The 27,144-nt window shown below is 41.8% G+C and overlaps 1 protein-coding gene and 1 non-coding gene across 17 annotated transcripts in view; both read left to right on the top strand.

Moving 5' to 3' along the window:
• The window catches only part of UBAP2L (ubiquitin associated protein 2 like), a 44,849-nt gene extending 18,012 nt beyond the window's left edge, over positions 1-26,837 (top strand). For 5 of the 16 annotated variants that reach the window (XM_024573491.3, XM_024573474.3, XM_071219781.1 and 2 more), the window contains 19 exons: positions 877-962; positions 2,973-3,144; positions 8,171-8,369; positions 9,428-9,705; positions 9,841-10,013; positions 12,218-12,407; positions 13,113-13,167; positions 13,576-13,750; positions 14,056-14,128; positions 15,307-15,502; positions 15,595-15,683; positions 16,815-16,868; positions 17,493-17,574; positions 18,316-18,533; positions 18,989-19,094; positions 23,804-23,871; positions 24,741-24,938; positions 25,355-25,405; positions 26,215-26,837. In XM_024573491.3, coding sequence (XP_024429259.1) covers positions 877-962; positions 2,973-3,144; positions 8,171-8,369; positions 9,428-9,705; positions 9,841-10,013; positions 12,218-12,407; positions 13,113-13,167; positions 13,576-13,750; positions 14,056-14,128; positions 15,307-15,502; positions 15,595-15,683; positions 16,815-16,868; positions 17,493-17,574; positions 18,316-18,533; positions 18,989-19,094; positions 23,804-23,871; positions 24,741-24,938; positions 25,355-25,405; positions 26,215-26,310 — 2,559 coding nt within the window. In that variant the 3' untranslated portion in view covers positions 26,311-26,837. Of the gene's footprint in view, positions 1-876; positions 963-2,972; positions 3,145-8,170; positions 8,370-9,427; positions 9,706-9,840; positions 10,014-12,217; positions 12,408-13,112; positions 13,168-13,575; positions 13,751-14,055; positions 14,129-15,306; positions 15,503-15,594; positions 15,684-16,814; positions 16,869-17,492; positions 17,575-18,315; positions 18,534-18,988; positions 19,095-20,602; positions 21,004-23,803; positions 23,872-24,740; positions 24,939-25,354; positions 25,406-26,214 lie in introns of those variants that run through there. The other 11 variants (XM_024573492.3, XM_045204109.2, XM_071219778.1 and 8 more) reach the window with 4 other exon arrangements.
• On the top strand, positions 17,274-17,409 carry LOC112318477 (small nucleolar RNA SNORA58). Its single transcript, XR_002976220.1, has one exon. It is a non-coding gene; the product is annotated as a small nucleolar RNA SNORA58 (small nucleolar RNA).
• Positions 26,838-27,144: the final 307 nt, after the last annotated feature.

Genomic DNA, 27,144 nt, shown 5'->3' with positions numbered 1-27,144 from the left:
TCATTTTAACATTTTTTAACCTACTTATACTCGTATGTTCAGGCAAGACAGCTTTTATGGTAAGAGGAAATGATATGTCAAACTGTTTTGGTTGTTAGGCCTGAGTTTTAAAAATTTCAGGTGTATCAGCATCAGGGTGGTTATTTTCTGTTGTAGCTGAGCTAGACTGCTTTGTGAATATTTTCTAAGATTTGACTTGTCTGCTGAAGCAACTTTCAGAGAATGATATATCTGGGGAAATGGATCCCCTGTTTTCAGTGGAGAGATTTTAATCAAAAAGCCAAAACAAAACCAAATTAGTTTTTGCATAGTATGAAGAATTATTCCCTATAAATGCTTTCCTGATTTGAGTTTCTAGTAGTGGAAAGATTAGGTGTAATAAAGTCAGTATGAAGGCAAAAATTGCATATAGTTAAAATGATCCTTGAAAAGACCTTAACTCACCAGCACTTGGCCCTGACTGCTCAAAAGCCAAGAATTAACTTTTGTTTTATTTGTCTTCATCTTGGCTGTCATTTTACTTTCTTTGAGAGGAGCAGTAGAAGTTGAAGTATGGGTGGGTAGAGGTGAGAATGGGAAATTGTAATGGGGAAATATAATGGGATTTTTTCTGTCTAGTTCACCTTCCTCTAAGTTTAGTGTGCATATCATATGACTATATTTTGGGTTTTTTTAATTCTGTTTCTCTCTTTTGATAAAATTATTGAGCATATATATAAGGGGCTTCAAAGTTAATCCATTCAGGATTCCTCAGAGTAGTTTCCTCTTCAAAGGGTTTTTCTTTTCGTTTTGTTTTGGTAATTCCCCCATATTTACATCAGGATTCTGACTATAACGTACCTAACACCAGGAGTGACTAATTTCTCTGTTTTCTAGCTTTCTGAGACCAAGATCTTCACTGCCTCTAATGTGTCTTCAGTGCCTCTGCCTGCAGAGAATGTGACAATCACTGCTGGTCAGAGGCAAGTGTGTGCTAAAATTCCTTATTTACCTGAAGGGATCTGCTGAGACAGCTCTAAGGAAGAGTGGCACTGAGCCTTTACAAGCTCCCTTGGTGTTGGTAGTTACGATAACCAAACCAGATTAGGTTCTTCTTTAGTTGATTGATAGATTTTTAAGAGTTGATACTAGTTAATCTACTGAATGGAAAGCCAGGCATTACAATTGTAAAATGGATTCTCCCCCAAATAGCCATTTAATTGCATAGATAGGTATCAGAGGCATTGATTAAAACTTAACATGCTATAATTTGTCTTGCACAGAAAAACTAAAAGTGCACATGTTTTCATTTATTTCTGAATTTGCAGAACTGTTCAGTAGCTTCTCAGTTGCTTTATAATTATGATCTTTGGACATTAAGCCCACTGAGTATAGTGATCGTTTCTTTCTTCTAGGATCTGGCTAATGAACTTTTAAGAACATGAACCTAGGTATTGGGGTCAGTAGAGCAGATACACTCATCAGGGAATTCTTTCATTCCCCGAAAGTCTCCTGGATTATTTCTAGACCGGGGTATGATAGCTGCTGACTCACAAGGTCCTAAAGAGAAGTGTCTTAGGAATGGTATGTTAGGGATATCATTACTAGTGGTAATATATATTTTTTCTTTCTGACACCAAATATCTATCATTTTATCCACACCAATTCTGAAGTTCTGTGATACTAACTGTTCAGAGTTAGCACAGACCCAAGTTAATGGCTTAGTCCCATAAAACTGCCCTTGCTTCAGAGGTCAGGTTGCAAGTGGATGTCCAGGCTACCCACACTTCTTCCCGACTAACTACAAATTTGGGGTGTTCCCATAGCTCCCTCCTCAGGCTCTGTAATTTCCTAGAATAACTCATAGTACTCAGAAAAGAGTTTTTCTTGCCATTAATAGTTTATTATAACCCATACTCAGGAACAGTCTAGTGGAAGAGATGCATAGAGCTGGGTATGGGGGTGGGGTACAAAGCTTCTGTGCCCTCTCTGGTTGTGCTGCCCTCTCAGCACATTGATTGTGTTCACCTGCCCAGAGCTCACTGTATCTCATTGTTCAAGAGTTTTTATCAGTTTTATTACATAGACATGATTGATTAAGTCACTGGGGTCCCTCCTTAGAAGTGGGTGGAGAATAATAGGACTAAAAGTTCTAATCATCTTATCACATTATTGGTGTTTGTGGTTGCCAGATCATGTTTTGAAGCTGTGTGGGAGACCCCACCCTGAGTAACCTCATGGTTGGTCTCTTAATTAACAAGAGACCACTATCACTCAGGAACTTTTTAAGGGTTTTAGGAGCTGTGTCAAGAACTGGGAGCAAAGCAGAAATACATACATTTTTACTATACCATGGATAATTTTTGAAATTTTACAAAAGTTGGGGGAAAAATGCCCCGAACCTTTCTTGTTCCATAGCTGCTTGAAGATGCCAACATTTTAATATATGGTTTCACATACGAGAAATTGGTAACAGCAGGTATTCAGTATTAAAAAATCATGGGTAAAAGTTACTTTTGTCCTAGATTTTGAACTACTTTATTAAAACTAACATTTGTCATTTTATTAATTTCACTAAAATAAAATTTTGAACCCTGTCTCATGTGGCTCAGCGGATTGTGTGCCAGCCTGTGAACCAAAAGGTTACCAGTTTAATTCCTAGTTGGGGCACATGCATCGGTTGGGGGCATGTGAGAGGCGACTAATTGATGTTTCTCTCACACATTGATGTTTCTCTCCCTCTCTTTCTCCCTTCTTCTCTCTCTAAAAAGAAATAAACACATACAAAATTTAGATAACATTACTATGGTTGGCAACATCATTACAACATAGCTAGGCAGTATAGTGGCTCTTATATGTCAATTACTTTTGGTGAATTAATTTCAGTCAGGACTTTATATTTCTGACATGTGACTTCATTTTAATCTAACCATAATCTGAGTCGAGTGTTGGGGAATACTATAATGCCAGTCTTACTTGCCTCTCTCCACTAGAATTGACCTTGCTGTTCTGTTGGGGAAGACACCATCTTCAATGGAGAATGATTCATCTAACCTGGATCCATCTCAGGCTCCTTCTCTTGCCCAGCCTTTGGTGTTCAGTAACTCGAAGCAGAGTACCATATCACAGCCTGCTTCAGGGAACACATTTTCTCATCACAATATGGTAAGTAGGAAACATGGTGTATCCTATCAAATTCTACCCATACATACAGTAATTCCTTCCAGTGACAAGTTTGGGGCAGGGTCCTCTTTTGTCCTCCAAAGCAGCCCTGGATTTAGAGATGCTGAGTTGGGTAGTTAGGGATAGCTCTAGGAGAGGACTTAGCTTTAGACATACTAAACCTTAGAAAAATGAGTTAACATAATTGAGTACTCATTGTTTACTGTTCTTGAAGAGAGAAAATCAATGACCTCAACAAATTTTAATCATTTTGCAGTCCTAATTAAACCTTGATGGGAGTTGTAGCACTTCCCTATTTCTTGATAAGCAGAATTACTATGTATATTTATTTAAACCAGAACTTTCTGGACTAGGTTTCAAAAACCTTAAGTCTTTTTTTAAAATTTATTTTTATTTTTTAAATTTATTTTATTGATTGCGCTATTACAGTTGTCCATCTATTTTCCTCCCCTTTATTCCCCTCTGCTCTGCACACCCTCCCACCCACATTTCCCCCTTTAGTTCATGTCCACGGGTTGTGCATAAGTTCTTTGGCTTCTACATTTCCTATACTATTCTTAACCTCCCCCTGTCTATTTTCTACCTATCATTTATGCTACTTATTCTCTGTACCTTTTCCCCCCTCTCTTCCCCCTCCCCTGCTGATAACCTTCCATGTGATCTCCATATCTGTGGTTCTGTTCCTGTTCTAGTTATTTGCGTAGTTTTTTGTTGTTTTTGTTTTAGGTGTGGTTGTTAATAATTGTGAGTTTGTTGTCATTTTACTGTTCATATATTTTTGACCTTCTTTTTCTTAGATAAGTCCTTTTAACATTTCATGTAATAATGGCTTGGTGATGATGAACTCCTTTAACTTGACCTTATCTGGGAAGCACTTTATCTGCCCTTCCATTCTAAATGATAGCTATGCTGGATAAAGTTATCTTGGATATAAGTCCTTGCCTTTCATGACTTCTAATACTTCTTTCCAGCCCCTTCTTGCCTGTAAGGTTTCTTTTGAGAAATCAGCTGACAGTCTTATGGGCACTCATTTGTAGGTAACTGTCTCCTTTTCTCTTGCTGCTTTTAAGATTCTCTCCTTATTTTTAATCTTGAGTAATGTAATTATGATGTGCTTTGGTGTGTGCTTCGTTGGGTCCAACTTATTTGGGATTCTCTGAGTTTCCTGAACTTCCTGGAAGTCTTATTTCCTTCACCAAACTAGGGAAGTTCTCCATTATTTGTTCATATAAGATTACAATTTCTTGCTGTTCCTCTTCTCCTTCTGGCACCCCTGATTCAGATGTTGGAATATTTAAAGATGTCCTAGAGGTTCCTAAGCTGTCTCATTTTTTTTTGAATTCTTGTTTCTTCATTCTGTTCTGGTTGAATGTTTATTTCTTCCTTTTGGTCCACACCGTTGATTTGAGTCCGTTTCCTTCCCTTCACTGTTGGTTCCCTGTACATTTTCCTTTATTTCACTTTGCATAGCCTTCATTTTTTCCTCTAATTTGTGACCATATTCAACCAATTCTGTGAGCATCCTGATTACCAGTGTTTTGAACTGTGCATCTGATAGGTTGGCTATCTCTTCATTGTTTAGTTGTATTTTTTCTGGAGCTTTGATCTGTTCTTTCATTTGGGCCATATTTTTTGGTCTCGGTGTGCCTCTTATGTAGTAAGGGGCGGAGCCTTAGATGTTCACAAGGGCTGCTCTGTGATGCTGTATGTGGAGGAGGAGTCCGAGAGGGAACAGTGGCGCTTACTCTGCTCTCTGCCAGATTTTAGTCACTTCCCCCACTATCCACAATCAAATTGGGCCTTTCTGATGTTGATTCCCATGTGGGTAGGCTTGTGTATGTTCTAGGACCCTGTGGGTCTCTCCAATGAACTCTCCTCTGAGCCTGGGAGTTTCTCCCGCTCCACCTCAGCCCCCACCAGTGTTTTCAGTCAGAGGTTTGAGGCTTTATTTCCCCACCTGGAGCCCTGGGTGCGCAGTCTGTCTTGCTCCCCAGTTGTTCTTCCTGGTTTATCTGCACGCCTGGTCCACAGTCCGCCACCTCGCTGGGTCCACCAGCTGCCGCCTTGCTGCAAGTCCTCTCTGCCTGGTTGCCCATCTCCGCCCCTCCTACCAGTCTGGATGAATGTTTCTTCTTTATCTCCTTGGTTGTTGGACTTCCATACAGTTGGATTTTCTGTCAGTTCTGGTTGTTTTTTGTTTTTAAATTGTTGTCCTTCGTTTGGTTGTGTAAGGAGGCACAGTGTGTCTACCTATGCCTCCATCTTGGTTGGAAGTCTCTAAAAGAGTCTGAGTCTGCCTACTTAATAGCTGTTTCTCCCTTACTCTGTAAGTGGGGAGAAGAGTGGTTGCTCTACAGATGATGTATTACACTTGAAATCTATATAATTCTATTAACCAGTGTCACCCCAATAAATTTAATTTAAAAAATTTGCCCTTGGCTGGTGTGGCTCAGTGGATTAAGTGCCAGCCTACAAACCAAAAGGTTGGGGGTTCAATTCCCAGTTAGGGCACATGCCTGGGTTATGGGCCAGGTCTCCAGTTGGGAGCATGCTACAAGCATCTGATTGGTGTATCTCTTGCATGTCAATATTTATCTTCCTCTCTTCCTTTCCCTTTCTCTAAAAATAAATAAAATCTTTTAAGTGCTTGCTCTGCCTATCTTATTGGCCTTAGGAAGATAATGGGTGAGGGTTATACAAATGTGATGACAGTAGTAGGGTTATTTATTAATAAGTTAGAGCACTGCTCGTCTGGGTTGCTCGGTTGGAGCATTGTGTATAAAGGCAAAGGGCGGGGTGAACCCCAGTCAGGGCACAAACAAGAATCAACCAATTAATGTTTGTAAATAAGTAGAAAAACAAATCAGTGTTTCTCTTTCTTTCTCTCTCAAATCAATAAATAAAATGAAATAACCTAGAACATTTATGGCACGTAACTTGTTGATTCAGGACATTTTTTAAAGTGGAAAGTCATTAACTATGGCAACGGAACCATTTAAGCTAAACAGGTAATGCTTGACCAATTTTATTATAATCAGTAAATATTAAGAAATACTGCTTTCTCTTTTATTCCTTTGCTTTTCCTTTCCTGTCTCTTTGGTTTTTTGATGTAGGGATACTGTAGATTTAAGAGAAAAAACCATGCATGTACATATAATTTTATTTTTTCAGTAATAGAATTATAGTAATTATTTTAACTAGAAAACTGCTGATCTAGTGTCTGATCCAGAATTCTATCAGTTTTTAACTGTCGTCTTAAATTTTTTTTGTGATAATAACTAATTTGGTGGTTGATATTATGCCGTAAATGAAAGGCGGCAGGTGAGAAAAAGTAGGGGAGAGGTGAAAGGGAAAGGAATGTCGGGTTAAAAAGACAAGAGAAACAAAATGGGACAAAGGTCATAAGAAGATGAAACAAAGATTAGGAAGTAACTACTAACCTCTTAAGGCATATGACTTAAAAATGTGGTTAAGGGTTCTGTATCTTTTTTTTTTTTTTTTTTTAAAGAGCAGGAGAGAAGCATCAGTATGTGGTTGTCTCTGGTGCTCCCCATACTGAGGACCTGGCCCACAACACAGGCACTTGCCCAGACTGGAAATTGAACCTGTGACCCTTTGTTTCACAGTCCAGTGCTCAATCCACTAAGCCACACCAGCCAGGGCTGTATCTCTTATATTGCCTTTTTAAACTTTTCAGCATATTTTCACCCATCCTAACATTCTATGTAAGGTGTGTGGCTTGATACGTTAAACTAAACATAAATGTTTTTCTGTTCTTTCTGATTTTTTGTATTACTATGGTAGTTAATGTTTCTTTTGTATTGAGAATAAATGTTAGAGGATTAATTTCCCTTAAAATATAACAGACGTGAATAATACAGAAGCCTCCTATTATCATGTACAATATGTGTAAGTAATTTTCTATGCATTTACTATAGTGCTTCGTGCTTGTAGAATATTTGGTAATCATAGCTGTGTAAGATCATCTCTGCCACAATCCCATAGTTTCAGTTGGACTTCTGATGGTTTTTGTTTGTATAATCTTAGAATATAGACTGAAGTGGGGAAAAAAATGTCTTAACCTTGTGTTGGACAGACTGGTTCTGTATAAGAAGCATTGCTTAGTCATGATGATGATGGTATGGTTAAATTAGAATTTAAGGAAAATGAGAATAAATCTCCTGGAGGTTTCTTAGAAGAGTCAAGGTCACATGGTTTATCTTCTGGGCTAGGCTGATAATTTTGCTTGGTAGTAGGGAATGGGGAGAATCTCCCAAAAACATGAAGAGTAAATTTTGTTTTGTTACCATGATTACCCTATGGAATTTGGATACAGACAGGGAAGACAATCAAACCATTGACTCGTTATTTGATTGTCTAGTGCAGAAGTTGGGATGGCCCCTAAAGTTGCCTTTGCTTCTGTTAGTTATTATTAGTGGCATTGAAATGAAGCTCCAGTTAGCTGTTTTTGTTCCTATTTAGCTGTGCAGTGACCTAAGAATAAGGACCTTAATGTCTAAAATGAAATTTTTTATTAACTTCACATTAATTATCAAGTATTGGTTGATTTAAAACTTTAAAAGGGAAAAATATCCTCTAGTCATTAGATCTTTATCTCTGAGATGGAGGGATGTAGTAGTCCTGAGGGCTAAAGGTATAAATTTTAATACTTCTTACTTCTCTTGTGTGCCATGCACATACTACATGCTTTACGTACATTATTTGTTTCATATTCCTACAACTTTATGAGGTACTACTTCTATTTCTACTTTCAGATGAGGAAAATGAGGTACAGAAAAATTACTTTCCCACAGTTACATAGCCAGAGTTTGAATCTAAACAGTGACTCCGGAGCTTGCTCTCTAAATGGACTATTCTGTGTACTCATTCTGGTGACAGTCTTTACTTGTCTCATTTATACTGACTCTTACCCTGGATAAGTGTCTTTTTGAATAGCTGAACAACGTTGTTGGTTGTAGATTTCTCTAATCTCTGTGTTGATTTACAGGTGAGCATGCTAGGGAAAGGATTTGGTGATGTCGGTGAAGCGAAAGGTGGCAGCACCACAGGCTCCCAGTTCTTGGAGCAGTTCAAGACTGCTCAGGCCCTGGCTCAGTTGGCAGCTCAGCATTCTCAATCTGGAACCACCACCACCTCCTCTTGGGACATGGGCTCCACCACACAATCCCCATCGCTGGTGCAGTATGGTGAGAAAGATGGAAAGTGAAGTGAATTCTTTAAGCATTGGAGCATTACTGTCAAGAGGCTGGCAGGAGTAGAGGGTGGAGCATGTGTTCTGAAGAAGAGCAGCCAACTGGCTAGTTTTCCACACTGATTTTTCCTGGTCAGATGGGCTGACTTCAGAAAGCAGGGGAGTAATAAAAAGTCATGGCTATAAATTTCTTTCATTAAGTTCAGCTGTACACATAGGTGTAGTCTTCTGTTGACCTGGGGATTTTTTGGATTTCCATAGATTTATCTTTAGCAATTAAAACAGTATATTCTTTCCTACGCTGACGGATATGGCTCAGTTGGTTTGGTTGGGTGACGTCCTACAAAGTGAAAGGTTGCCGGTTCAGTTCCTAGTCAGGGCACATACCGGTATTGAGGGTTGGGTCCCCAGATGGAGCATGTACTAGAGGCAGTTGATCAGTGTTTCTCTCCCCTCTTTTTTTCCCTCCTTTCCCCTCTCTCTAAAAATAAAGTGTTTTTTAAAAAGTGAAAACTACAGAAGAAAAAATTATTTTTTTAATAATTTTATTTATTTTTAGAGAGAGGGGAAAGGAGGGAGAGAAACATTAACGTGTGGTTGCCTTTCGCGTGCCCCCCACAGGGGACCCAGCCCACAACCCAGGCATGTGCCCTGATTGGGAATTGAACCAGCGACTGTTGGGTTCATGGGCCTGCACTCAATCCACTGAGCTACACCAGCCAGGGCTAGAATAGAAGAAAAAATTTAAAAAGAGAACATCGTATTCCCTTTGGAAAGGTTCGTGGACTTGGTCATTTTAGGGCTTTATACACTGAACATAGACAGTTCCTAGATTACACAGTTAGGGTAATAGAGTTTATTCAGTTGGGCTCCTAGGCTCTACATAAGAAGAAATATGATCCAATGAGTTTTCACCTACAGAAATGATACTGTCTTTTAAAAGAGTATCTGTTTTGTGAGGCTCTGATTCCTGAGGCCCTAGTTCATGGCTCTAGAACAGGATGATAGCGTTTTCTTGAGGTTCACTAGTATCTGCTGGGTTTCCTCATGCAGATTTGAAGAACCCAAACGATTCAACAGTGCACAGCCCCTTTACAAAGCGCCAGGCTTTTACCCCATCTTCAACCATGATGGAGGTGTTCCTTCAGGAGAAGCCACCTGCAGTGGCTACCTCTACAGCTGCACCTCCACCTCCCTCTTCTCCTCTGCCAAGCAAATCCACCTCGGCTCCTCAAATGTCTCCTGGGTCTTCTGACAACCAGTCCTCCAGCCCTCAGCCGGCTCAGCAAAAACTGAAACAGCAGAAGAAAAAAGCCTCCTTGACTTCTAAGGTACTTGAAATTATAGATAGATACTATCTTAGGGGGAGGGGTGCGTGATTTGGGAATTGATTTAGAAAATTGAAGCAAAAATTTATTAGTTTTAGAATAAGGTTGCACTAAACCATTATTTTCTCCTCTCTTCAGATTCCTGCTCTGGCTGTGGAGATGCCTGGCTCAGCAGATATCTCAGGGCTAAACCTACAGTTTGGGGCACTGCAGTTTGGGTCAGAGCCTGTCCTTTCTGATTATGAGTCCACTCCCACCACGAGCGCCTCTTCAAGCCAGGCTCCAAATAGCCTCTATACCAGCACGGCCAGGTAGAGAAAACGTCAGTCATAAGGCTGCTTTTATTAGGCTTTTGGCACTTTCTATAAGTATCTTGCTGATTCTTTGAACTCTGGGGATACCAAGTCTCTAGCCAATGTAGCATTTGTTGAACACTTTAAAATACTGTTTCTAGGATTATCTGTAACTAAACAGGTAGAAATATACCATATTTTGTCATGTATAATGTGCTCCTGTGTATAATGTACAACCACGTTTTTGGCCCAAACTTTCAGGGAAAAAAACTTCCGTTTTAATTTTTTAATTCATTTTTTTTATTTACTTATATTTAGGAACAAAACCAAATGTTGTATTGCGGAGTATTATTTTGCATGCAGATATTATTATATTGTTTTTTTCTAGAGTTACACTTTTAACACATAAACATCAATAAGAAGTTTTAAAAATTTATATAGATGAGGAATTAGTACTACCCATGTATAATGTGCATCCTCATTTTTTCCCTGAAAAATTTGGGCAAAAAAGGGCACGTTATACAGGGCAAAATACCATACCCATGGGTACTTCTAGAGTAGTAGCAAAACAAGGTTTTTATAGATGTGTACAGCACTTCTAATGGAAAGTACCTTGGAATCTGCCACAGCTAAAAATACTTTTGATGCTTTTAGTCCTTTGGTTTGGGACTTAGGCCTATAAAGGGTATAACTTTGAATTTCTAGATAACATTGACATACGAGGTCTGTCCAGAAAGTGTCAAGCCATGTAATGTGGAAAATAAGAGACATTGAAGAAAGTACAAGAAACGTTGTGCATAGGACAATGACTCCTCAGTCCCCTTCAAAGTAGCACCTTAGGCCCTCACACAGTTCTCCCAATCACCATCAGCTTGCCCTGTAGTAGTTTCCTGAATCTCATTAATGGTCTGAAATCTCTTCAAAGGTGATTGTAGTTTCGGGAAAAGCCAGAAGTCACAGGATGACAAATGTGGGCTATAGGGGGTGCTGAGTCACTGGGTGTTTGGATAGTTTGCCAAAAAACTCTGCACAAGTCGTGATGCATGAGTGGGTGTGTTATAGTGAAGAAGCTGCCAGTCACTAATTGCCCATAGCTGAGGTCTTCTGAATCATCCAAATAGTGTCCATGAGGGATGTTCAAGCTTAAATGCAAAACTTAATGCAGATTCATTGTTCTACTCGCTCAGTCATTTTGAGTGCAACAGCCACACAGTACACGTGCTCACTCAAGGGCATCTACAGCCCTCACTGACTAGTACAGTGAAGTCGTCATTGTTCAGGCATGCACATTCCAGTCCACTCTCCTTGGCTTCCAGGTTACATTGATGTTGTGAGAACTGTTCTCATTATATTAATAATGTTCGCCCTTTTTCCGGACAGACCTTGTATTACACAGATTAAAAGGAACCTTTACAGTAGAAACTTTCTTACCTCATCTAATAGCTATCAGGGAGGGCTGCCCTTAAACAGTAGAAAATACTGGAGGAATTTCAGGGAACTGGGCTGTTTTTCTCAATCCTTAGGATTTAGAAATATAGATGACTTAATGCATGAGAATATTTTAAAAGTCCTGTCAAAGAGTTCTACCAGTAACCTTATCTGCGTATTTAATGGGGTTTTTGAGAGAGCCCGTGCTACTTAAAATGCATACAGCAAAAGATGACATTCTCACACTAAATGTTATGAAGGGACCAAGAGTAGTGTATTCTTTCTACTGACCTTTAGACTCTTTTTTCTTAGAAGGCAGGATAACAAGAGGTTTTCCTCTTCCTTTAAGAGTAGAAAAAAAAAGTTTTAAGATTTTCTTTATTTATTTACTGAGAGAGGGGAAGGGAGGGAAAAAGAGAGAGAAACCTCAGTGTGTGGTTGCCTCTCGCGCACCCCCCACTGGGAACCTGGCCCACAACCCAGGCATGTGCCCGGACCAAGAATAAAACAAGCAACCCTTTGGTTTGCAGGCTGGCTCTCAATCCAGTGAGCCATACCAGCCAGGGCAAGAGTTGAAAATGTTTTTAAGCTCCATTCTAAATTCAGATACCTGGTTCTATACAATATGAAAATGCCTTCTGTTGTCGGGAGAAAATGGTGATAGCTTCTTTGTTGCTGGAAATTTCCTTTTTGATTGTAATGAACTTTAGTAGTAGATCCTCCACCATTTCCTTAGTATCAGTTGATCTGCTTTATTTCATTTCTCTGAGAGTTTCCTTCTTCGTTACCCACAGTGAATCTTCATCCACAATTTCATCTAACCAGAGTCAGGAGTCCGGTTATCAGAGTGGCCCAATTCAGTCGACAACCTATACCTCCCAAAACAATGCTCAGGGCCCTCTATATGAACAGAGATCCACACAGACTCGGCGGTACCCCAGCTCCATCTCTTCATCACCCCAAAAGGACCTGACTCAGGCAAAGGTAGTGGCTTCACAAGCCCCTGGGCATTGGTTAGGAAATAGTGGGCAAAGTCCCTTTAATACTGGCAAGTTTATTTTATTTGACAAATGGTGTGAGACATCTCAGAAGTGCTGATTGAGAAGCTGAAAACACATTTCTGTGGTTGATGAAATTTAAAAAGTTATTTTTAGCAAGCCTGGAGACTCAGAACCAGACAACTATTCTCTTTGCACTAAAGATTCCTTCTCTCTAGTGGAATCAGTCTCAAGTACTGGTTTTCTCTTCCTGGAAGATCTGATTGCTAGAGTTCTGGGTGCATGTCAGTAGACTTCACCTTGCTATGTCTTGGCTTGGTGAGGTGGATAGCATATGCCAGAGGTGATGGGGAGTGACTGTCAAATGCAACCGGAAGAACAGGTGACTTGGCTGAACCGGTGTAACCCACATCCTCCCCCAGGGAATCACTGGATTTGGGCCTTTTCCTGAATCTATTTTGGGTTTGGGATCTATTGGCAGTTTGGGGTTGCTTTCTGTTGCTTTTGGTTATACTAGGTTGGCATATCTTGTTTTTGTTTTTTTAATTTTTGTTTTTACTTTGTTTAGCTAGTCTATGTTAATCATTTGGCTAATTTACAGAATTTCTCTGGTTAGTAAGCTAAGTCAGTCAGTGCTAACTTGATCCTGTTCCCTTGAGTTTGTGTCTTACTCCTCTGTTTTTCATATCAGAATGGCTTCAGTTCTGTGCAGGCCACGCAGTTACAGACCACGCAATCTGTTGAAGGTGAGTGTTCTCCAGGCTTTCTCCTCCCAGGTGTAGTGTTTATGCTGTCCTTACAATGTTTTTGCATTTCCTAGATTGTAGTGAAAATAGCCCTGACTCAATGATCAAAACATCTGGTCTTAGCTTGGTTCTACCTTTCTGTTTAACTTCAAACCATCCTAAATTTTAGGTTCTCTGTCTTAAAATGGTGATATTCCCCTAGGTTCCCTTTACTGAACAAAGAGATCAGTACTGTGAAATGCTTGGAATTGAAAAACAGGAAAGGATTCTACCTAAACACAAATGATCCATTATTAAATAACTCACACTCTTGTCTTTGGGACAACCTAGCACTATAGTCACCTCTCACTTCCTCCTATAAACACTCCCTTTCCTCTGGTGAGGTGACTTTTCTATTTTCATTTCCAGGTGCTACAGGCTCTGCAGTGAAATCTGACTCACCTTCCACTTCTAGTATCCCTCCTCTCAGTGAAACGGTGTCTGCAGCTTCCTTATTGACGACAACCAATCAGCACTCATCTTCCTTGAGTGGCTTGAGCCACAGTGAGGAGATTCCAAATACTACTACCACACAACACAGCAGGTGATTTGGGGTGAGGATTGGGGTTAGTGAGAGCTCTTTGGATCTATCTTACTCCCTCTACCTGGCAGAGATCACATTAGCTAAGTGGATGATCTAAAAGCTATTGGAAGTAAAGACAGAGGAGGATTATTTTCCCTGTTTAACATCCAGTCTAGCTTTAACTGCTCACTACCCCTGGCTGGTTATTGTGCTTACCATACGATCTCAGATTTCCTTGGTTCTATATTCTGCTTTATTTCCTGGCTGTATTCTTGACTGAACTTTCAGGTCACTGTGGCTTATGGCAACCTCTTTTTTTGTTACAGCACGTTACCTACTCAGCAGAATACCCTTTCATCATCAACATCTTCTGGGCGCACTTCAACATCCACTCTTTTGGTAAAAGCACAGTGCCTTAAACAAAGAAATGTGGTGTTTTTTTGGGGGGGGGGGTTTCACACTTACAGCTATCCAACCATTAGATTCTTCCTAAGAAGGGATTCTGAGGTGGTAAAATGCTAATTGATCTAAGGTCACAGGAAAAGAGTGAAAGGATATTTGAAGACAAGAGAGGCAGAAAAATCCAGTACTGCAGAGCTGTGGGTCAGTTATCTAAGTTAACACTGAAGCTGAATGGGGCTTTGTATGCTATGATAAATTCTGGAAGAATATCCCTTTCTAACTGGTACAGCCATTTTTATTCCTTGGTCTGAGATATGCTGAATGGGAGTCCTGAAAATAACATGTGAGTCTGAGCATCCTATAACAGTAGAGACCAGATAAGAGCTTTTGGTCAAAAAATTAATTTCATTGTTGTGATGTATAACAACTATTTGTGTAAAAACTGAGATAGTAAGGAAGACAACTAAGAACCCATTTTGGGCAAAGGTGTCTAGTTTACCAGAAGCCTAGGGAAAGATAATTTTGGGCTGAGCCTTTAGGTTTAAACTTATTGGAACTTGTGCTTTTTTTATCCCACAAGGTGGTCTTGTGTTGAACGAATGTAATGAAGAGTGTAGGAGAGAAAGCTATGATACATTTTTCACATTTAAACTATTTTCATCTTCTTACTGGCCAACCAGCATTGGTTTATGGGAGTTTGTCCTTACTCACTTCTTTCTTTCTTTTTTTTCTTTTTTTAAAGATTTTATCTATTTATTTTTAGGGAGAGAGGGAAAGATACATGGACTGGTTGCCTTGCATGCCCCCACCTAGGGACCTGGCCCACAACCCAGGCCTGACTGCAAGTCAGAACTGGTGACCTTTTAGCTCACAGGCCAGTGCTCAGTCCATTGAGCCACACCAGCCAGGGCTCTGCTGCCTTTCTGAACAGGTTGATGGTTTGCAGTAGGTCTTTCATTATCATCCTTGCCAAATGAATCTTAGGGAATGTGTACCTGGAGTGTGTTTAGTATTTCTTATAACTATTTTGACAGCGGACACCCTGGTACCCTCCCTCAGCCTTTTAAATTGGGAAGTTAACATGATATAATCAACAGCAGGGATTGTTTATCTTTCCTAACCTGTTAGGCTAATTGCTATTTCCACCCCTCTTCTACCACTCCATCTTTTTAAAGCACACAAGCGTGGAGAGTGAGGCGAATCTTCATTCTTCCTCCAGCACTTTCTCCACCACATCCAGCACAGTCTCTGCACCTCCCCCAGTGGTCAGTGTCTCCTCCAGTCTCAATAGTGGCAGTAGCCTGGGCCTCAGCCTAGGCAGCAACTCCACCGTCACAGCCTCGACTCGAAGCTCAGTTGCTACAACTTCAGGTAGCCCCGAGTAGTTGGTGATGGGCATTCCTTTGGGATGAAGGAGAGAAGTAATTCTGTGATGGGATAAAAAAATGTAATTTCTTTTTTAGGAAAAGCTCCTCCTAATCTCCCTCCTGGGGTCCCGCCATTGTTGCCTAACCCGTATATTATGGCTCCAGGGCTGTTACATGCCTACCCGGTAAGTGAGACTGAAAGGTCTTCTCCAAAAGATGAAGGTGGTATAGCTACTTTTTATAGCTCTGGTTGTTACAAGAAAGCAAGGTTTTAATCTTTGTAGTTTGAGGGGGAAATAAGTTTTTAGAGAGGAAGGACTGAACTGAGACCAGGCCCTCTATTGTGGATTTTCTCTGTGAAACATATTCTGGGCCTCATAAGCCAAAGACCAGAGTGTCCCACCTGGAATCTCTTTCAATTTCTTAGAGAATTATTTTCTCTAGTTGACAATTCACTATCTCTGAGGGTCTTTGCTGGCTCTGACCTGTTCAGAGCAGGGTTCCCTGACGATTGGGACTGAGAATAGGTGGCTGAAAGCAGTAGCTCTTTTGCCCTGGTATATCTTCTGTCAGCTTCAGGTATTCAGTGCCTGTTAAGATGAACAGTATCTATAATTTTTTCTCAAATGAAAAGTTTTGGTTTTTTAATTCTCATTTGAGGGTATATGCTCATCAATTTTTAGAGCTAGGGGAAGGGGGGGAGGGGGCAGAGAGAGAGAGAGAGCGATGTGAGAAACATTGATTGGTTGCCTTCCATACACACCCTAACTGGGGATCTAACCTGCAACCTAGGTATGTACGCTGACTGGAAATTGAACTGGTGACCTTTTGGGTACAGGACAACACTCCAACCAAGTGAGCCACACTGCCCATGGCAAGAGTATATATTAATTTTTAAAAAGACACCTGTTCTTGTTCCCAGAGTGTCTAGATGAATAGCCAATAGTACTTCACATTTTTTAATAACAAATGCCACCTTAGTACCCAGACATCAGAAAAATGAGTAAAAATCAAATCCTTCTGAAGAGATAAATTTTAAGCTATGTTTTGAAATCTGTAAGAGGCAAACTGGTGGAATAGAAAGTAAGAGCTGGTTGTTCATGTATGACTTGTGACTATCCCACTGCTGCTCAGATTCCAGTCTAGTTGAATCAGTGGTATGTAACTAAAGGAAAGCTTCAAGACCTTTCATGCATCACTACTCTTCTTCCTAAAAATGAGGTTGAATGTTTTGTTGATTTATCTTCTCTCCTAGCTTTTTCGTTTGCTACCATTATGACTAGTCAACATTAGTATTACATACTTGTATCTTTCAGCCACAAGTATATGGTTATGATGACTTGCAGATGCTTCAGACAAGGTTTCCATTGGTGAGTATGTGGTGTAGAGCTTAGGAAAAGAGAGCAATCTTAAAATTAATGTTGTGGGGATTATTTCACATGTTCAGTTGATAAGTCATAGACAACTCTTTCCCACACCTTCATAAGCACACTTTGATTTAAGATATATCAGAACATAGGGAGGAGTTCAGGGGGTGGTTCTAACAGAAGGTAACTTTAAAGAAAAAAATTAGGGTTGTGGCATCTTTGAAGTAAACAGATTTTAAGCACTCTATAGCTTAAGGGTACCCTGGAGTTCTCAGGATACTTTCTGTATGTTTCAGAACTTCAAATTCCAGAATGATCCATTTTCTCAGTAGTAGTAGACTATTAGGGATAATTATCTAGAGGTTTGAGAATATTAGTGGTGCTGATGGACTTGGTGTGTTTTCCATTGGGCATACCCGTAGACCCTGCCTGACTGTACTCATGGCCAGGCAGGGGGGACAGTGTATGCAAGAGTAATTTGGAGTTTGTGCCAGCTCTAGCCATCTTATTTGATGGCTGGATAAGTTGCATTGCTTCAACATTCTCCTGCTTCTGAAGCTGTGAAGTTACTCTTGCTGGAGAATGAGTGACATTGCATCTCTGCTCTTTTTAATTTCTCTCTTCTAGGATTACTACAGCATCCCATTTCCCACACCCACCACGCCGCTGACTGGGAGGGATGGTAGCCTGGCCAGCAACCCTTATTCTGGTAAGACTGGGGTAGGGCTAAATAAAGGGAGATTGTATTGAGATCAGTGGCAGAAACCTGATTAGTAGCAGGAGGGGACCCAATTCAATTAAGATCTTTGGCAGAAGTATAGAATGGATGTGATGAGTCAGTATTGGTAGATTCAGAAACCTGCTAAAGATGGAATTGGGGCAATTTTTTCCTTATCTCATTTTCTGTTGTCGCCTTGTGATTCCAGATGACATTTTGACTGTTTTCCTCAGCCATTCTCCACATTTTTCCAGGAAATGCAGTGGTTGAACTGGTCTTCCTCTGTTCATCTCTGCTCCTGTACCCTATACACAGTAGCAGTCTCATTGCCTTGCTTGGCCATGGACTTTTTTTTTTTTTGCCTGACCTATTGTCCTCACTGATCTATCGTTGTTTTTCAAATGCAGAATGGAGTCTTCCCTGTGGAGAGGTAGTGGAGCGGGGGAAGGATGAAAGAAGACAAGTAGGCAGGGCATTCATGCAGGAATTTTATATTGGGAGCCTGTTTCTGCCATAGCATTGCACAGTTACTCAACATTAGCACTTGACTAGCACTCTTCTTGCTGTGTGCTGAGCAATGCTAAGTGGAGCTGCAAAGAAATATAATCCAAAGAATTGAACTTTAATAGTCCTTTTAACAGGATTTTCTGGAATCACATGAAACCAGAAGTAGTAATTCTGCATTGGTGTGGGGGTAAAAGAGGCAGATACATTAAGCCACTCCTGTCACAGGTGACCTCACAAAGTTCGGCCGTGGAGATGCCTCCTCCCCAGCCCCAGCCACAACCTTGGCCCAACCCCAACAGAACCAGACACAGACTCATCACACCACGCAGCAGACATTCCTGAACCCGGCGCTGCCTCCTGGCTACAGTTACACCAGCCTGCCATACTACACAGGGGTTCCGGGCCTCCCCAGCACCTTCCAGTATGGGCCTGCTGTGTTCCCTGTGAGTACCTGGGCTTGGTCTTTCCTTGTGGTAAAGCATCCCAGCCCCGGACACTATCCTAGCTGCTTTCAAGGACTTCAATAATGGATGAAGAGGAACAGTTTCTACCTCTGGCCTGTTTCTGGCCTGGGGAGAGGGAGTGGGGCTGGACTTGGGGGTATTGGAATAGGGATTACCTGTTCTTAGAATTAATTGAACGAGAGAGGTGATAGCATATAGCTTTGTTCCCACAGACTGTCATTCATTCCCTGCTGCCACTTCTTTTAAAACAACCATTTCTTGACTTTACTGTTTGATTTTTGAAAGCTCAGTGGAGAGTCCATTTCACTAAGCAAACTGTGGTCAGCCTATATCGCTATGCGTAGCCATCTGAATGCACACTCCCTGGCGGAAGGCGGGTGGGGTGAATGCTCCTCTGTTGCCATTTCACTGTAGTTCTGTTTTTTGCTCTTCAGGTGGCTCCTACCTCTTCCAAGCAGCATGGTGTGAATGTCAGTGTGAATGCATCAGCCACCCCTTTTCAACAGCCAAGTGGATATGGGTCTCATGGATACAACACTGGTAAGCTTACCTTGACCCCAGCTGTCAGTGTGTGTTACTAAATGAGTTTCAGGGAGGAAAACTTGGTGCTTGAGAAAATAGCATTGGTGATGGTGTGCTGCTGCTCCATGTATGATTGTTAATGTTTGACTACTTGGGTGTCTGCCTGAGCAGCACCAGCAGAGGAGCTTGATTCTAGACCATATACTCACATGTACTCCTGACAGGGATACCCTGGGTCACGTGTTGGCTATTAGCATATGCTGGCTGGCCTAATATTTGGGTGGAAAGCAGGGCAAGGGGTCCCAAAATTTTACTGAGATGTCAGTAGAGGTATTAATATGTATGGTACGGATAGTATGAAAAGGGATATATTTACTGAATAGGAGGGTTAAGTGGGTTCTTCGCTAACATTCTTAAATCTCTTTGTAGTACTACTATTCTCATGTGGACCCTTTTTATTCCCTAGCTAGGAGAGCTAAGATGTGGGGAGAATGGATTAGGGCATGAATATAGGCATACCTCAGAGATACTGTGGGTTCACTTCCAGACTACCATAATAAAGTGAATAGTAGTCTTTGATGGTGGAGGGACTTGCCTTCACTTTGTAAAAAAAAAAAAAAAACACAACACAACACCTGTGAGGTGTAATAAAACGAGGTATGCCTGAACTCAATAAAGTGAGAGTTGGGATGGGAGAGTTGGACCTGGCTGGTCTCTTTCAAAATCCATTTGCACATGTGATGGAAGGGAGGGAGATGTAGGAATCTTCTGAATGGATACTGACCTAAAAAATTCTCAGCCCATCCCTTGCTCCTATACCTGACACCTGTGCTCCACTTTTGGAGGACAGGGAGTAAGAAAAGGAATTTAGAATAAAACAACATCCAACTACTTTTTCCAGTGATTTGTAGGTGAATATGAGTGAGGGGGAGGAGGTTGGGGTTGAGTATTGTATTTCAAAATTCTCCCCTCATTTATGGTTTCATGATGATTTGGATGGAACTACATATGTGTTCTTCACCCTTGTATGGGCCCAAGGTTTTTAATAATTGGGGAACTCTGAGCTGAGCACAGAGGGCAGTTGGTCTGGGAACTAACAGCCAGGTGAAGCTTTGAATGGTGTTACATGGTTAGGTCAAGATTTAAACTAAAAAAATTTTGAAATACCCATTGAGATTTAATACCTAGACTTCTTGTGGTTGTCCCTCTCACTAAGACCCATCCTAATCCTTGGTGGGAAGGGATTATAGACACTGATTTGGAGTGGCCCCATTCTAAGAATATTAGATTTACGTTTTGAGCTGTACCACGTTCAAGAATTTGAAGAGGTAGGTGACTGATAATACATAAGAGATGGCATACCTGATCCTAGAAATTCTAGCTTCTTAACTCCCTTAAGATTTCAGAAACTTCCTGTAACATCCCTTTTGAGAACCCCCAATTCCCAACCCCACAGAGGGTTCTAGTCATCCCATTCCTCATCAACCTCTAAATTCATTTATTTTTATGTATTTGATTCCTTTTAGGAAGAAAATATCCACCCCCTTACAAGCATTTCTGGACGGCAGAGAGCTAATTTGGCCCAAGGCTGGGGGCTATGTTTTGTGTGTGTGTATAAATTTGCACTGAAGTCTTGTTTCAGAAACCAGACCACTGAGGAGAGCCTGCTGAGCTGGGGCCATGGCCTGCGTGGCTTGGGGAAATGAGTTGGTGGATACCTTCTGGGCTTTGAACTTGCCCTTCCCCCATTTCCCTCTCCCCCATGTGTCTGACCCTGTCTTACCCATTTCGAGTTCAAGCGGTGCAGCATCTCCGAAGCATCAATGCACACACCTGCTGTTGCTTTTGTTTTCTGGAAGGCATGTAGTTTCAACTTGTAACAAAAATATTTGTAGTCTTCAATAAACTGTGGTATTTCTTTAGCTAACTCTGGCGTTCTTTCCGTGCATGTCTTTCTGGACACTAGGAGCCAATGTTGTGCAGTGGAAGGGTGGAGGGTGGCCTTTTCAATCAAACCCCAGCATAGCCAAAGAACTGGTAACTTTTCAGTATGGTGATTTTATAAAGGTGGGGGAGGAGAAACAGTCTCATTTTCCAACCTTGTTGATTGGGGTAAAGAAAGCTATTTGTAGAAAATCCCTGATTCTCCATGCTTATTGGAGCTCTTCACTTTCCATTTAGATCTTCCCCTTGCCTCTGACATAGCAGGGAGGGTACGGAAAAACGTTTAGAGTGTCATGTCATGGTGAAAGGTAGAAGAGATGGTGTTCAGAGCTGTTGATGGGGAAATATCTTCCAAGGCTTAATTCCCACATTTGGTTACCCAAGGCCACGTAGCTGATGGAGATCTGATAAAGTCTTGTGACCAGCTAGTGGATGACTCAGGCTGTGGAAACTGTGCTAGCCTGGAACATTGTTCTTAGTCCCTCGATGGCTTTTCAGGGATTGTGGATTATTAAGTCGTTTTGCACTTGTGGGTGTAGCTAAGGATGTGTGGGAGAGGTTTGGTTAGACATCTTGACTATGGAATTCTCATCCCCACTCAATCCAACTAGTACACCACCAGCCCTTTGTTTACGGAGTTCACTTGAACAGTGAGAATAGGCCCTCTGGAGTAATTTTGTCCTGGGGGTGTGACCAACTTTCCAAGGGAGAAATTGGTTCTTGTTTCTCCTCCCTACCATCCACATGGTGTTTGTATGATCTTCACTATTCGGGAGTGGGGGATAGAGGGGGATTTTGACTCTTGGAAGGAAAGCAAGAAAACTAGTCTGAGGAGCTTCTTAATAACTGGTGAAGGGCAGGCAGGGAAACCAATACTCGTTATTTTCCAGTGCCTCTAATGCTTACGCTGAGGCTATTAAGGCTACTACAAAGAGAACTCTCTTTTTTCCCTTCTGCGTTTCCAGTCCCTTTAACCAATATCCAAGTTAAGGCCTCTGGACTATATAAACTGGTTTAAGCTAGTCCAACCTCAGGAAAGAATGAGACCAGCTAGGGGCACAATGAAATTAAAGTCCTTCCTACCACACAACTTGAGTCAGGTTAGCCATTTCTCCCATTTACATGGGATGACCAAGAGGTGTTGGCAAGCCATTTGAGCCTTTGCAGTAAAGACAAATCATCTCTTGCCTCCCTCAAAAAGGGTCTATTTATATCCTATATATTTCACCTTACTCTCAACCCTTCCATACAAACCTCATTGGCTTAGCCTCTTCCCGTAAATGAGCATATTTTTAAAGTGAGGCCTATTACCAGTGATTTGCCAGATGAGCACCTGGGGTTTGAAAAGGGAAGGGGAAAAAATACTTTTTATCAGCTCATGTATTGTCCCTGTCTTTTACGTCAGTGCCTTGAAAGTAGTATAGAGTTGATACTTTGACACAGGAAAGTATTTTCTCATGCTTGCTTTCTGTAGTTCTGTTCTTTTTCCTAGTTGGTGTTTGCTCCTCCCTGGAACTATCTGGACTTGTGATGTGGGAGGGGTTTCCAGGTTAAGATGCCACTTCTATTGGGAAGATTCTAAAGTGGCTGTCTAAGGTGGGCTTAACTTTTGATGGCTGCCTTTGTCCTAGGCATTGGGAGGATTTGGGTTCTGGCATTTGAAAGGGGATTGCTCCTAATTGTGGGTGAATGGAGGATTCCTCATTTGTGATTTGGTCACTTTAGTATAGTGCTTTTAAAAAACTCTTCCATCAAAGTGCTCCTGACAGCAGAGAAGGATCCAAGGACACAGACTGAAATGCAAAGTTTTTTTTTTAACCTCATTTCATGAGAATTAATGTATCTGAAAAGCATGCTTTAAATTCCTAGTTAAATTCGAGTTACTTTACCTCAAATCTTTGCATAAAATCTCTGTAGTAAGTTGCTGGTTTATTTTACCTGATGGCTTTTTCCTATCTCCTTGACCTTTTGCCCCAGGAGGTAGAGTATGTGTATTTCAGTTCAAGGAGTACAAATTAAAATGAGAAATTGTATTACTCTGGTTTCCTTAAAGTTGTAGTGGTGGTAGGGAGTTTTTCCAAAGGAAACATGCAAGTTGTGAAAGTGTATGAATTTAAAGCCTTTGTCTCATGGAGAAGCTAAAGTTGTAAACCAGAATAACATTTAGATTTTTGTGTTCCACCTAGACTGTAGGAGATAGCCTATTCCTATATACCTTCTTTACTCCCCTCCCTTAAAATGCGTAAATGGAAATTCATCTTTGTGCCAGCTCGTAAGTGTAAAGCCTAGAAGCTCCAGGACTGGAGAAGCTGGACTAAGTGAGCTGAAGCTCTGAGAATGAAAGTGCTCTTGGGGGCTGAATTGGATGGACTGTTCCTCTAGTACTTCCCTTATGCTGTGAAAGCATGGATATTGAGCCCAGAAGTGTCTCTTCATGAACAGAAAGAGCTAGATTACCTGTCTTCTGGAGCAGGAGTGAGTGAATTGGGTGGATTGGTGTTTTGAAAAGTACATGCTAGTGAGTTTTGGCTATATCCCCTTGGCCCCCCAAAAACTCACTCACACATATATACTCAGTACACACCTGAAAAGGACAAGAGAACCCTTAGCTAGCCTTTGTGTCATGAGCTCTTATCCCTCAGGACTGAACTGAAGCTGGAAAAAAACAGACCAAAATTCCCTTGCAGTGCAATAGCTAGAAAGACGGCACATGTCACCTCCTCCCAGGAAGAGGGTCAGGCAGCTAGCTGAGCTAATACTCCTATCTGTTTCCTCCTCCCCAGGTGTATCAGTCACCTCCAGTAACACGGGCGTGCCAGATATCTCGGGTTCTGTGTACTCCAAAACCCAGGTAGGTACCTGGCTCTGGATTAAAGTAGAAAAAGAGAGACATAGAGAAGGTGGAGTTGCATTGATAGGAGCAGAACACCCTAAGAAAAATGTTAGGAAACCCATTCTACTAGACAATGATTGGTCTCTAGACTTCAGTTTCTTGAGGAAATTTAAATTTAGCCCTCTTGAGGGGTGGTGCAAGATATGTTATAGGAAGGTTGGAAAATTGTAGTGTGTCATGATTTATTGCATAACTGTTGCTGGTCCTTTACTTAGTGTCGTGATCTATTGTGTAACTGTCCTGGTTCTTTATTTACCCACTCACAACGTTTTTTGTAACTTCCCAAAAGAATGAGTATGGAATGAAGAAAACTAGCTCATTTCATTCTTTATAGCTATAACACAGGGGGCAGAGCCCAGCATAGTAACTAAAGTGAGGCATTTGAATTATCCTCAGATTTGTATTGTGTCCACCCCCCCCCCCCCAAATCCACCATGAATAGTTAAAAGTTTGATATATATAAAGTATTAGGAGTTATGGTGGAGTGCTTCATGGCCAACATCTTTAACACTCAAGATACCTCAGTGTGTATTCATTTCTTTTGAACTGTCCAAGGAGTTCTCATTTCTACACAAGTTCAGAGGTGGGGATGCTAAGAGTAGTTAGCAGATTTCACTATGTTCATATATGACATCAGAGTTTCTGGAGTGCTTTCATACCCATCCTCTCTCTTTTGGTCCTTACGAGGCTGGGACCTGAATATCTGACTTCAGGTGCAGTGTTCTTCTCACCATGCTGCTTTTTGAGGGTGGGAGAGCTTGGGCTGAAATCCCAAAGATTCATTCGCTGATCCCTTTTACTCTCTCTCCTTTCCTCCACCTGGATAGCAGTCCTTTGAGAAGCAAGGTTTTCATTCCGGTACTCCTGCTGCCTCCTTCAACTTGCCTTCAGCTCTAGGAAGTGGGGGGCCCATCAATCCAGCCACAGCTGCTGCCTACCCACCTGCTCCCTTTATGCACATTCTGACACCCCATCAGCAGCCTCACTCACAGATCCTTCACCACCACCTGCAGCAGGATGGCCAGGTAATAACCCTCAGTCTGTCCTTTTCCTTTGTCTTCCTTCCTATCCCTTAAAACTGCCGCCCTTTTCCTTTTCTTACCCTTCCTTACCACCACCTCCACCCAGTCCTCCCCAGCGCCAGCCACGGGCACACAGCACATTACAGACACAAGCGCACATAACATGAGTGGCCGGCAAAGGAGATGTCAGAGAAGGGGCCAGATTGAAACCTCTTTTGCCCAGTTCTTTGGTGCCTTTCTCCTCCACCTCTTCCTGTAGCACAGTTGTCCTCATCCCATCAAATCTGGGTCACACCTCCCCTCTTACCTCACCCAGCCCTCCCCCTTCCCTCACATTATAGCTTTCCCTTCTAATAATGGTGGAGTTCTATTGTCAAAGTTTGTCCCTTTATTTTCCATATATCCTGGTTCTGCCTCAGCTACCATATTTGCAGATGATTCTCTGTTGCCAGCGCCAGCAGGAGGAGCAGGTAATGAAACTCAATGATATGCTTGAACCCACTCCTTTTCAGTTCCCATTTCACCTCCACAGCCTTAGGGAACTTGAGAAAAGATTGTACAATCACAAATCGGGATACACAGACACACACACCTTGCTGAGCTCTCTGGCCTCCCATTCCTCTCTTGTCCTCCCCTCCTCAATGCCCTCTTTCTTTCTACCTTTCCCCGACTCAACACTTGGTTACTGCAGTGGAAAAGATTCTTGGCAGCATCTGGAGCCTGGGGTCTCAGACTGTCTCTCCTCCCTCAGATGTGACATAAGTGGTAGTGGTGGGGAGCCATGGGGGGTGGTACAAGTGACCTCTCCTCCACCAAAGGTGGCTGGGATACTGGAAGAAGGGCTTCTTTCCTCTCAAAGACAGCTTTCCAAATTGCGGTCTTCCTGGGGATCAATGAAAATGGAGTCACCTGTGATCACTCAGTACCAAGAGACCATGATTCTCTCTAGATGTCTAGAGAGTTGCCTTTTGTCAGAGCGGCAAGGGGAATGGGGGTGGGGAGAAAGTGGAATTGAAAATGAGTGGAACTGATTCACTGTCAGATCTCTGAAGGTATCTTACCCTCTTCATTTTTCCCCTATTGAAAGGTTGGAAGTGTTTTTGTTTTTTTTGTCAGAGGTGCTCTAGCAACTATATAAATCAAATTTTCTGTGGTTGAGTAATTCTAAGCAAGGGGGATGGGAGAGCAAGATGATTTCCAGATCACCTTATGATGTCACAAATTTGTCCCACTAACTAGATACCTTTTTCCTCCCCATCATCCTCCCATTCCCCTGCAGACGGGCAGCGGGCAACGAAGCCAGACCAGCTCCATCCCGCAGAAGCCCCAGACCAACAAGTCTGCCTACAACAGCTACAGCTGGGGGGCCAACTGAGGCCCTGACCCTCTCTTCCTGGTCCCATCTTCTGAGAGGGCTTCTCAGCCTGGCAACTATGGAAACAGCATCAAAGAGAGGAATGTGGGGGAGTTCCGCTGCACCCCCCCACGCCAGTGGCCCACCCCATGCCTCAGCTTCATGTCTGTCCATTTCCATACCATCCCCACTCTGTTGTATGTATTATAGGATTTGTATTTTCTCCTTTTTTTTCTTCCTTTCCTCCTCCCCCCCTTGCATTCAAAATTATGAAACTTTGCTGTGGGCTCTGCCCTTCATTCTCTTCCTGTTCACCCTGGTGGTGTTTGGGTGAGGTGCGGAGGGGGGGCCCCAAATATATATCAGCCCAACAGCCCTGTGTCTCCTCCTTTATTATTAGGAAACAAAACAACAACAACAAAATGGCGTCATGAATATGAACAGCATTGTCAGATGAATTAGTTGAAGTGTTTTTTTTTTTGTACTGTGTTCTCAAATTTAATGGATTAATGTGTCTTGTATATATAAAAAGAAAACCTCTACCTTCAGCCTCTGCCCATTCTTGCACCGTCTAGAACATCCTCAGTCTCGTCGATTAGCAGCTTGGTGAATAAGTATTACTGTACCAACTAGGCCTCCCCTAGCAGGTAGTGGAATAAAATAAAATCTTCGCCCTTGAAGAACACCTCTGACCTTGAGGGGCTTCCCTTTCCTTCAGAAATTGCTACGTCTATGGCAGATTTTAGGCAATATAAAGGGAGTGGGATGGTGAACATTGGGTGGAAGGGGGAGGGGATTAAGAAGGAGCTGAAAGAAATGGCTTTGTAAAATTAAAAGTATAATGTAGCTGGGTCC

The sequence above is a fragment of the Desmodus rotundus genome, chromosome 12 (assembly GCF_022682495.2).
Source record: "Desmodus rotundus isolate HL8 chromosome 12, HLdesRot8A.1, whole genome shotgun sequence".
Taxonomy (NCBI): Eukaryota; Metazoa; Chordata; class Mammalia; order Chiroptera; family Phyllostomidae; genus Desmodus; species Desmodus rotundus.
Note: the sequence above shows the minus strand (reverse complement) of the source record. Positions and strands in the feature narration are given on the sequence as shown.